Raw genomic sequence first — 12,805 nt, 5'->3', positions numbered from 1 at the left:
AGAAGAAGCTTGCCACAGATTTGACCTTTTGCTACCTTTTGTGCAAGTGTGGGTGAGCGCTACTTAGGCGCATTCTGTTCTCCAGATCCCTCTCCTAACACCCCTGTCACTCATCATCACTCGTCATTGTTAGGGACAAAAGGAAAGTTTGGTTAAGCCACACACTGGAGTATTCTCCCACCCGGTGCCCCCGCTTCCCAACTCTACCTTCAACACATTCACGTATGTGTGTTAGACAGCACAGACACACACAATGACAAACACACAAAGAAAATTGCTCCATCTTTGCTGCATAAACATAAGCCAGTGACTCACGCATGCTTCCTGATTCATGGATGAGGTCGCTAGCTTTTCCGTTAAGACGCCATCACCTTGCTCCCTAACTTTTCATTTGAAGTGCAGGCTTGTCCTGCGAATGGCCCTCTGGCTCCTCTACTGCATATCATTAAAGTCTATTGAGGGCTCTACATGTGTCCTAACTATCCTTCATCATCTGGCTGGGCCTTTCAATAGCCACCTGTGAACTCTGAAGGACGGGGACATTTGCCCTCATAAAATTCATGAGCACTGCAACATTCAGAAGCCGGCCAACTTCCTTCACTGAGAAAACACCACTTTAAACAACTCGGCGCATCCTTCTTAAATACAGCCATATTCACTGAGGCAAAGTTTAAGTAGCTCCAATGATTAGCTGGAACAAGTGGCTTTATGGTGCCCTGGGATATAAAGAGAAAAGAAGAGGATCTGAGTGATTCCTGAGGGTCTGCAGACAGGGGAAGCTGTACAGTTCTTAAATTCACCTGAGGATATCTGGTGATGATGCAAGCTGCAGGTTTGTATGCTAAAAGCGATAAGCAAGACATGCTATAATGAATAATGTCGTATAACATATCACACCTCTCTAATTTTGGCATCCTCTCTGGAAGCACATGCTGGGGAAGCATTTCTCCATTGCCATTTGGTTCCGTGTGAGTATGCATTTCTGCCTGCCAGATCACCCACCTGCTACCACATCTTTGCAATGCTATGCAAATGAGCGTGACGGCAAATCTTTGAGATGTCGGTTGACTGTACCGGATAAAGTGCTACTTTTTAAAACAAGGCTTTCGGGGCTTCGGTTTTAGTATGATCACGAGCGATGTCGTTCATTCTCATCACAACATCATAACCAACCCTAAAAATGATCAGACACGCAGAAAAATGCACATGCACTCCTCCTCCTGACCCCCCCAGGACACCGAGCAATGAGAGTGTGGGAAAGTTATTTTTAGGACCCATGCAGAGAGCCTTCCTGAGTTTGATGCTCCTGCTCCGGATCAACATTCCACCTTTGAACCACACCGACCATGGAGCTGTTTGTGCCTAGGATGGCAAATCTAACTTTCTGTGTGGACCAACAGCAGTGAGAACACCGTTTCGCTCTAAAATGAGACAGTCACTGGGGAATCACATCAGGGGAATTTTAGATAAGACACTCTAATAAGTCTAGAATAATTGGATTATTGAGGACTGATTGAACTTTCAAAAGACCAAACGCATTTATTCAAATATACTTTACGCGCGACTGTAAATCGAAGACGTGTCATCTTGCCCAGTCTATTTTACTCCGTGGTTATTCAACACTGGAGTGGGAGTGATTTTTAACCCAGGGGCTTCATATCCAAGGCCAGCCCACTTATTTTCCACATGGTGGAGATTGGATAAAATAAACAGCCGCTTTATTATTGTCTCAGTGTCAGCGGACATTCATTTTCAGTACACATTAGCATGATGGCCTTTAGGGTCTCCTGCCCAAGTGAGCTTGTGATAAAAACAACTTCAACCTAATATAAGCAATAAGTAAGATGCTAAAGTTGCAAAGTATCCCACTGAATTTCTAAATGTGAAGTGTATAAATAAAACTAATTGAGGTAGATTATCTTATTCTGATTAACACGACAGACCTCAGTTTTCCTTTGTACAACGTAAATATCAGAAGCCTCCGAATATGTCCCATGCAGCGTCCATTTGGTGACCTTCTGTATGTGCATTTGTGTTTCCTACAAAGCTGCGATAATTTACATTCACATATATTGTTTGCACCCTGGCCGTCCTCTAAGCAGTCACATAACCTATGACTTATTCTGAGGTCATCACCATTCTCAGCAGGGGAATAGGTTATTTGAAGCTAAAAGGCAACTAAAGCATTGGATCAAGGGGAAATGTTGCTGTACGTACAGGTCATGCTTTAAAAATGTTCAAATGTATTGTTTCATTTTCTCCCCTTTTCAGTGACATTCTCAGAACACTCTGTGACTGGTGATTTGATATTTTTCTTGGCAACATGCTGACAAAGCGTCATTGCATAGCAATTAACAGACTCATCATTTCTTTCTTTAGGTTGAATAACCAGTGCCGTTTTTCCTCTTGATAATTGTGTTAGTTTCACACATTAGGCAGTGTCAGCCTCCATCCTCCTATCTTTTTCTCCTTAAAATGAAACCCCCTGAGCTTTTCAGCTCCTGACTGCATCTACGTCCCGCGCTTTTTCCCCGTCTTTTAAAAACTCTTTTCATCGCTATGCTGGGAATGTGATTTTAAAAAAAAACTTGTAAAGTCAGACTGTAATGTCTGTTACTTCTGACAATTTGGAAAGGAAGGAATCGTGTCAGGTGGTAGCAGCCATCTGATCTGTTGCAATCATGTGCAGTTATGAGGGCATGAAGAAAAACATGTACTCAGTGAGCACTGGTCTAACAATTAGTAAGCCACCAGGAATGCTTCCCAAGCTACGGATTAGCAACTCTGGCTGTACACTTATTAATCAAAAGTCTCCAGAATCAGACACTTCATATATCTCTACGACTATATTTGTTAGTTTCTTTTATGACCCGTTTGAAAATAAAACTAAAACTAAATGATAAACTTGGACTGATTACAAAGGTAAAGGGTTTGCATATTATTTACAGTGAACACACTCTTGCAGAGTTTAAGAACTGCACGAAAAGAGTATGAACCAAAGGCAAAATTAGACACAACAACAGTAAATAACAATAAAACGAACAAACACCAGATACAGTGAAGACCCAGTTTAAAAGTCCCAGGGGGCTTATGGTTTTCCCAGTCACTACCGTTATGGTAATAAAGGCCTTATCTGAACATACATACACAAATCCTTTAGTGCTATAAGAACCCATGAATGTAGGGTGGCATGTATGTTACACCCTCTTTCATTTTATCTAATGGGAACTGAAGACAACTAGTGCTACTTTAATCAGGTCTGAGTCCAATGTGGCCAGTCTTGTCTGATGGGGGCTGAGTGGTGCATGGACTGTATTAAGGGTTCACTGCTCACTGATGAAGCAGCTTCACTTCCAGGGAGCGCTCAGGCAGACCACACTCTTACACAGTCTGGCAGGAGGAGCACATATGCCCTGTTTTATTTTGCTTTAATACCGCCTGTCTGAAGGAAACGTTTCGGCATTTTGTTGATATAGTATGGAGGGCAGCACATTTAGCTGTCTCAAATATTCCCTTACTGAGCTTTGACTTGGCTACTGCAAACACAACTGCTGTTGCTTTTCTTCCCTAGGCGCCGGACTATAAAAAAGAAGCTCATTTGGATGGTTTCAGCCAGGCTACATTGGCTTGACATCAGAAACCCTTTGCCACTGCTGGGGGTCACTTTTGCTCTTCCACTCATATGTGTCTACTGACTCATTGGTGGACTGGATTGGGTTTTGGCTTTTCTTAATGAACAGAATTCATAAAGATCAATATGAGAAAAATTCATGCCTAGTCGCGGGGAACCTGAATCAGTTCAGGACTTTATGAGGACAGCAGCACACAGTAGCCTCACCGCACTGAACTTACACTCTGGGTCTTAGGAAACACGCATGCACGTTTGCGGAATAGATAAAATTAATTTTAAATAATAGATGCATATCTGATGTATGTTGGGAATATTGTTCGGCTGAGGGGTCGGATCGCGTGCCACTGACTGGGCTGCACTGAGCTCTCACTCTCTTTTTCCATTCATGCACCGACCATAAGCACACCTCTTTCCCAAGTGTGACGAAGGCTGATGTGAGCCAAGGGAGGAAGTATAAATTATTCAATTGGAATATTATTCCAAAGGTCCCTTCCCATCTGATCATGATTCCCTAGGTAGAAGTCAGAATCAAACTCAATTGTATGAGGAACCTAAAGACTATTTTGGAGGCTACCAATGGGTTTAGGACATGCAGTGAGCCCATTATTTGAATCTATTTCCCTTTCTCTGTGAGCTGTCACTGTGATCTGCTACTGGAAGTAAACATTGCACGACTAAGTTCAATTTGTTTTTTGTATTAATACTTTTCAGCATTGGCTATTCCTTGATCTTTAGTACCAAGCATTACTGGACATACTGGGAAACAGAAACATGAACAGGCATCTAGAGCAAACAAACATATAAACAAATGCAAAAATCAAGCCCTTAGGAGTCAGTCTCTGTCCAACGTGTTCTGCTTTCTCTTCCTTTTCATTTCTCTCTCAATAAGACGGTTTGGTGCCTCTGAGGAACAGCCCTCATTTTAATTAGACCTGACCTGAGAATCACTTAACTGCTCCTCTCCGCTTATGCCTTCCCCCTCCTCTCCAAGCCTTCGCTCTGTTCCTCACATAGGTCCATTAACACCCTTCCCATGGCACCCAAAGGCTTCAACAGGGGGCAGACACAGGCGTTGTCTTAAAGACGTTTTGAGGACATGCCAAGAAACATTAACCTACTCTATACACCTCCCTCGGACTCTTTTAGTTTAGCTTCCTCTTCCCCTTAAGTCTTCTTCTACTCGTCCCCATCATCGCGTTCATCTTCTTTTCTGCTTCCTCTTTGATTTCGTTCAACTCCTTTATAAAAATGACTCAGCTGGCTGAAGTTTTTGTCATGTAGGAAGGATGAGCCTTTGATGACTGAAGATCGTAGAGCTGAGGAGCTGGCTATTGTGCACACTCAGTCTGAAACACCATCTGTTTCATTCAGCTATTTTCTAAAAGCAGATTTTGTCTCACATTGGGATATCTCTATTTGTTTGTGTGTTTGTTTTTTTTTTTTTTTAACATTTACATGCGAGCACTGGGACCAGGAGGTCTTCATTAAAACCGCCCAGGGGTTGTGTTGATTGTCAGCTACCAAAACCCGCAGAGCAGTCTGTGGTATTCTGTCAAATATTTATGACTAGTTCACTTTCCTTGTGGCAATTATCTTATCTTTGCGTGTAAAAGGAAGAAATATAGCATTCACATTAAAGTGAAGTAACCTAACTTAATAAAGGATGATTAGGCTGTATCCTGGCAATAATTTGAGCCACATTCAGACTTACTGGAGGATGACACTGCATTTCTTTTCATGTGTGCTCAGCACTCCCATCCCCACTGCATCAACAAAGGGGTCGCATCCAAGTGAATGGCGATGGGAAACCGTGAAATGAGGTCACTCTGAAATCTTGGGTTTGAATTTTGGTAACATCACATGACTACTCCTTCTCACATTCCTCGTTTTTTTTATCTTCTATCTTTTATCTTCTATCAACTTTATTAACCAAAGAAAATCTTATATATGTATATATATAAAATGTTTTTTTTAAAAATAACACAGAACAGAAAGTGTCCTGTGTACAGACTACAGACACAGTGACATGGCCTGTAAGTGTTACAAACACCTCCAAATAGGCTCTCTAACAGAAGACTAATTTGACACAAATCCCCGTCTTACACTGTATTTGACCCGTTGAACTGCCTCTGGCACCCCAGTACCCCACAGGCACATTGCCTGTCAGTTTAAAGGGTCAAGCAAAGGTAAAGACAATGTAATTGCATGCCATCTGCATTCCTCAGAGATTCATCCTGAGAGCAACTTGCATTGTGAAATTAGTGACAGAAGCCGGTGTGACTCAGTATGACTGACGGTAAAAATTCTCACACACATCGCTTGTTCGAGAGAGTTTAGGTTGACAGAAGATGCGCCTGAATTTCTAAAATACATCTTTGCATTTGCCGCTGCATTAATGTCAATATCTCTATGTGTGAGAGTAAGCGATGATTCCACATGTGTCTATCAGTATGTGTTAATCTTGTCCAAACACCTAGCACTCCCCTACCTGCTCAGACAGGGCTATGGGTTAATTCTGGCCTCAGGTGTCATGGCTAATAACTGCTCATCAACCGCAGCTTGAACTCACAGAAAGTCAGCTGTTACTCTGCTAATCTTAACACAAAATCAGCAGCTTTCTATCAAAAATCTACAAACTGTTCAATATATATGGACCCCACAAACTATTTGATAATAGATAATAAGATAATAACTTTTCTATTGGCAAACCCTCTAATCTCCGTGCTGAAAACAAAAGCTTTCGGCACTCCTAGAGCGCTAAGTGACGAAAGGATGAGTCAAACAGCAGTTAAGAAATTAGTTACCAGAACAAATCCACGTGTCGCTAAGGTTACATGCAACTGCTTGACCCGGCTGGTGAGAAGCCAGGGCTGTCAATCATCTATCATTCAACATCACCACACACAAATTATTTTACATGGCCGACATACAAAATGTTGCTAGAGTCGCCGCTTCTCTAAGGATATGTGGAAGGAGACCAAACAGTGGAGAGAATTCTGTCCTTCGTGGCTCCAGGCTAAAGAGGCTTGTCGATTGAGTAAATGAGATGATGAGCAGGGATGTTGTGGGCTGTCACACGTCAAACACTGCTCTTAAATCCAGTCAGCATCTCATATGTCAATCAGCTGTTGACCAATAGGTCAAGCACGGCTTTCAATAATCCATGTAGCAAGAACATAACAGTAGTCCAGCTTGAGATCTTATAAAAAAAAGAGATGCTTATGCAACACTGGACTCGGAGCGAACATGTACTCATACCTTCGTGAGACTTTCATTTCAAGTGAAAATAAGTTAATGACAGCCAATCAAGGTGCCAGGAGACATGCACGAGAACATAATTAGAGAATTACAATGACTAATCTGTATTTGGCTGATTTGATGCATGACTGATGATATGATACAATGGACTCTGGAAAATTCCCTGAGACATAAGAGTGTGTCATAACCGAGGACTGTGATTGACATTTTATATTAAGTACTCTCTTGTGTCAACAATCGCAGCTATTTTGGAACTGTAAAAATTCTTACGTTGACATCACTCATTTTCTTTCTGACAGCAGTGCCAGTATACGATTCCCACTCCAAAAAAAAAAAAAAAAAGCTCTTTAAACAATGAGGACAAACAAAGGTCAGTATTTACAATGTGGTGCTGGGATACGTGACACGGTATCAAGGCCCCAGAGAGCGACCGAGATGCCCTAAGCTCCAGCTCCCCTGGTCTGTCCAATATAGAAGACTAATTAAAAGGCCATTGAGAAAGAACACCTTCACTTTTACAGACCTTATAAATCTATACTGGAGTGGCCCATTCAAGGGAGGGGTGTGAGAAAAAAGAAGGGAGTGAGCCAATGTTGACAGGAGAAAAGGGTTAGAAGGATGGTGAAGGGTGGCAAAAAAGAGAAGGCGTTGACCATGGGATGAAGGGAAGTTTGGGGGTAGGGTGGATATTCTTCTCCTCTCCTTCAAATCCTGCCTGAGACAATAGGACTCACTAAGAGCCAAGGACCAGAGGGTGTGATAAGGTAATGATAATGTAATGAGGACCAATCATGAGCCTGAGCTAAGAGGAGGGCCTCTTAATTTGTCTCTAGAGTGGTAGTTCAGTGACAGATTGATTGCTTTGAGTGAGAGTGATGATGTGACACATGGAAAATGGATGCACTACTGCCACGAAGAGAAAGTAAAACAGGATGAGAAACCGTACATTTATAAATGAAGAAAGAAAGAAAGAGGCCACAGAAATATTGAAATAATTCTTCCTTAGAAATGACCCACAATTGAATTGATCAAAAACAAAACAAACAAAAAGACATTGCTATTATAATTCTATTAAACAAAATGATCTTTACCCTGCCTTTAAAAATGAGAAAAAACAGATTTTTTTTCCTCAGAAGCCGCACCAAACGGTCTTAGCCAGGGCATTGCCAGTTATTTTAAGCGAGCCAAAATGCAAAGTTGCTCTTCCACTCCTGCTTCTCAAGCAGTCATTGCTGATGCCAACAGGGATGTGAGTGAAACTGCAGTGAACTGCCAGATAAAATAAGCAGCACCTACAGCTCCCTCAAGAGCTGCTGTGGCTTAAAACGTTTGCTTGTGCAACTCAGTTTTTTCGCAGGTGCCTCTTTTCAGTCAGTCAAAAGAAAAAAAAAAACTATTTGCTAAATTCATACATGCATGAATGCATGAATATCATAGCTGCTGGCTATTTGACAATCACTAAATATATAAAAATGTGAATTTCTCTTTTTTTTTTTTTTTTTTAACGGCATATGTATGAATATGGATAGATTTTTCTCACTCTGTTGCCTCTTGAGTTTACACCGTAGAAACTGTGGCAGCAACAGAGTATAATCAATAGTTTCACCTTCCATTTTGCCACCCAATAACAGACGAAAGTAAACACCCCTTGGCAGAGCTTCTTTTACAGGTGAGACTTGTGGTTATCACTGGCATTTAAGTTCAAAGGAAGACGAACGCTAACATAAATGTCATTTTAAAACTGATTGCATGTAATTAAGCCTGGATTTAGGTTAATGATTAGATGGCAAGGTAGAAAAAAAGAAGATTCTGAATCAGAATAAATAAATAAGTGTTCACCATATGCTCACTTAAGCCCTGGCTATGTTGAGTAACTTTGACAACATACCTCAATGCTGAACTGTTTTCTCTTAAGCTTAAAGGCCAGGTCTTTGTGGTCAGGAAGTTGGCTCGCCAGACAGTTGAGGTGAGGTACTTGGTGCACATGTAGCAGACCTGTGAAAGTCAGAAGGAGCAGATTAAATGTGAGAAAGTTAAACTGTGCTGTTAAACAACTAAATACGGCAAAAAGACATTCAAAGAAGATGTTTCTGCCTTGTCTATGGTGCACGTGAGCATTATGTTACTCAACTTTGCCCTGGATGGACGTGTCCTTTCAAAATACAAATAACATACAGATAAAATGCATGGAACCATTTTGCACTTCTCTATACAAATTCCACATGCAAGATTAATTATAAACAACTTACAAACTAGTAATAAATAAACTATCTATTTCAAATCTAAAAAGCTAAAAGAATACTTATACATACATAATTATATATATATATATATATATATATATATAAAATTCTAAGGATTAATGACTACTTAAGGGACACAGTTTTCTTTTAGTTTTAGTTCAAATTGTTTGTCATAGAAAGTTTGCAGGATCCACCTGCTGACTGTAAAGCTCCGAAGGCTTTTTTAAATGGTGCATGTCATGTAGTGGATTTTATGAAGCAGAAATCAAATGAGGACAAGCTTTAACAGTAGTTATATACTGTATATAAGACATATAAGACATAATGGTAACAGAAGGTAAGCTAAAAATACAGACACCGAAAACTTGTAGATGGAAATAAAAAGTATTAATTTACTTCTTTTTTGCCCCTTCGTGATGAAGTATGGTTGGGGAAATATGCCAACTATGGCCGTCACAAACATAAAACTAATCATTACCATAAAGGTTAGTTGAAATGTTTGGGGATGTTTTTTTTTTTTTTAATACTCCTTCCTCCTGATTCAATTTAGTCACATTTTCTTAACACTGCATATGTACTGTAGAAGTGTGGCGGTATAAATAGGCATAAGTAAGAAAAGGAAAGATGGAGGGAGCAATGGAGAAAGGAAGACAGACAGAGAAAGTGGGGGATGGTGGGTTCTCTCTTCTGTGCACTTGGGTGATTTCCCCTTGCCTGATTTGCAGTGACAGGCTTCCCAGCATGCTTTGAGCAACCCTGAACTGCTGCCGCAAACACGCACGCACGCGCAACTGCACGCACTCTCACACTCGCACCAGATGCGTTTGCACTCATGAACACACATCAAAACAATCGTACACATAGATGTATTTCATAACCCTACCAGAATTTCTCTCGCTGGTTAAATGGGGCAAATTTATCATTTTGAACAGGACATTCGAATAGTATTTATAGCAAATTCCAAAGAACACTTTTGCTGCTCAAAGTGATTTTAGGAAACGAAGCACTACAACACTCATATGTTAAATGAACTTAAAGCCACCTGCCATAACAATGCCAAGATATCAATTACTGGTGGAAGTGTGATTTGGAATAAAAAAATAAATAAATGTTGGTGGATGGCACAAAAATCTGCCACTGAATGATGTCAATCTCATCTCTTCGTGTGTCATGACCAGGGTCTATCCTGAGGGGGAAGAGACAGGCGAAAAAAAGAGAGGAAAAGCACAGAACTGTGTGGGAGAATTTGAGAAGCGCTGCTAAAAATACCCCACTCGCTTATTCTGACCTTTATGTGTGGAGAGTGATAGAAAACAGAAAAGTGAGCAGGAGAAAGAAAGAGGGAACGATAAAACTGCAGAAAAAGTGATGGAGAGGACAGAGAGAGCAGAAATAAACTATGTCGCCCTCCCCTCTGTTGTCTTGGTTTCCCTCTCCATCCGTCCCTTACCGGCGTTCTCTCTCCCTACTGAAAGCTTTGCCCTCCATTTATTAGCCGAACATGCTGGCCATGGAGACATTGAGCGAGGGATAGAGAGATAGAGGCAGAGAGGAAGAGAGAGTGATGGTGAGAATATCGATTCCCCAGTGTTGGTCTGCTCTGCTCCAGAGCCTCAGGGGTATGGGACTGGGGATGGAGAGTGGGCGAGGCGAGAGGGAGAGAGGCTCTGCTGGAGGGAGGAGGGGGGGGGGCAGGGATGGAGGGGATGAGGGTGCGAGGGAGAGGGGGTACAGCGTGGCAGCTGAATCCCCCCCGGCCTGTCTACTGAGGAGCACGTCTGATTGAGCAGCAGCACACTAACGCGCACTGACAGCCTGGCCTGCAAGGGGGCTGCCCTGCCTCCATCCACAGCCCAGCCCCGGCTTTAATGCACTGCCTGTGTGTGTATGCATGTGTATTTGATGGAAAAGAGACAGAAAGATAAGCGAGTGTGTGTGTGTGTGTGTGTGTGTGTGTGTGTGTTCTTACCATGGTAATCTTTGTAGAGAGTGTTGGTCTCTCTTTCTGAGCCATTGAATGATTCCAACGCTATGGCATTGTCACACAGTCTGGTTATGCTGCCCATTAGAGCTCTGTCCTGTAGGATCGAGAGGGCGGAAGATTGAAGGAAGGAGAGAGCAAGAGGGAGAACACAAGCTAATTAAAAACCTCCTGACGGGCCATCAGTGTTGCAATTAAATCAGGTCATCAATTCCTGTGGCCAGGTCACCCCTGCCCATGGCTTTTGTGAGCGTGATGAGGTATACATAGATAGGAGTCGCACAGGTGATACGTCTTACAATCAGTCATACATCCACAAATGTGGCATGGGCAAACTCAGCGAGCAACAAGCTGACTTAATTCAACTTCATCAAACAGCACCTTTGACAAGAAGGCTAACGGCTGGTGCACAATCTCAAACCTGCGCCCAGCAGGACAGGGCAGAGGAGGAGAAGCGACATAGGCTTGATGAGGAGAGCTCCCCCTACTGGTTAGGTCAGTGACTTGACAAAATAAGAGGACAAATGAGGAGTGAAGACAGTGGATAATAAAGAATGAGGGCGTAATATACAAAAGGGTGGAGGGCAGAGAGAGTGGAAAGGAAAGGAAAGGAAAGGAAGGAGTGAGAGGGACATTGGGACAGAGGGAGAAGGGGAGTCCTGCATTATTAATCCCTTTTCCTCCTGAATCATTCACATCCTTCTCTCTGTGTTGGCTGCCATCGACTAATGCAGTTTTCATGCCTTCATGTCTTTCCCCCCCACTCTTTTCTTCCTTTTCATTTTTGTCCTACTTTTAAAGAATGCATATCCTGCTCGTCAGTACCACCACCACTCAGAGGGTAGCTTGGGTCTCTCATGTGCAGCAATTAAAGCCAGTATAGGAGTTTGGATACAACAAATTATTCACAACATTAATGGCAAAATCTGACCAATAGTGTCTGAGTGAGTGGTAGCCCAAATAAAACATTATATGTGCTGTTCTGTGACGGCCATACTGTGCATATTTAAATGCAGAGATGAGGCTCCTTTGCAAAGAGTAAAAAGTTTCAAAGTCAAAGAAATCCAAAGTGTCCACTACAAGCAGCTTAGCATACTGGCAGCAGGGCAGAATGAGGTCAGTATGATGTTCAAATGCTCCAGAACTGCCTGAGTTTAAGAAGGTGGTCAGAGAAAGGCTAATCTCGACTGTTTCTGTTCTGCTTTAGCATCTTACATACAACTGAAACTCTAACAAGAGTTATTTTGACTCAGCTGGCTCATTTAGCTCAGACTCCATCAAGATAAATATATTAAAACAACCTGCTGATAGAACTGTACGAAAAGGAAGCTGAAGGCATTGGAGTCCACTGGAAAACATCCCAAACATTTGTACTTGACCAGTCTGTATCTGAGACAACACTTTTGTATTTATTATTTCTTTGCCCATAGGGCAACTGTTGTTCCAGTATCAGAAAGTTATCATTGAAACTTTACATAAGAGGTGTCGCGATAAGCTGCCACCTGAAAAGCTTGGACAGAGTGGTTTTTGTGCCTGACCCACTTGCTTGTTTTAAGGAGAGTTTCCCTTTCAGAGCACAAAATAAAGGGAGGGGATTTCTTAAAAACGAACCTTGCACTTACTTAATAAACTTTGTGTCATCCAATTCATTGCTGGCTGTTGCACTAGTTACTTAAAATATAGATATATATA

At 41.9% G+C, this 12,805-nt stretch overlaps 1 protein-coding gene across 2 annotated transcripts in view; it reads right to left on the bottom strand.

Annotated features, from left to right (window-relative positions):
- The window catches only part of elp4 (elongator acetyltransferase complex subunit 4), a 54,421-nt gene that overhangs the window by 23,179 nt on the left and 18,437 nt on the right, over positions 1-12,805 (bottom strand). For both annotated transcript variants that reach the window (XM_072380424.1, XM_072380425.1), the window contains exons 8-9: positions 11,102-11,210; positions 8,778-8,884 (exon numbers count right to left, since the gene is read on the bottom strand). In XM_072380424.1, coding sequence (XP_072236525.1) covers positions 8,778-8,884; positions 11,102-11,210 — 216 coding nt within the window. The remainder of the gene's footprint in view (positions 1-8,777; positions 8,885-11,101; positions 11,211-12,805) is intronic.

Source organism: Leuresthes tenuis, unplaced genomic scaffold (assembly GCF_036924035.1).
Source record: "Leuresthes tenuis unplaced genomic scaffold, fLeuTen1.0.hap1 SCAF_2, whole genome shotgun sequence".
Lineage (NCBI taxonomy): Eukaryota > Metazoa > Chordata > Actinopteri > Atheriniformes > Atherinopsidae > Leuresthes > Leuresthes tenuis.
This window is presented reverse-complemented; position numbering and strand designations above follow the sequence as displayed.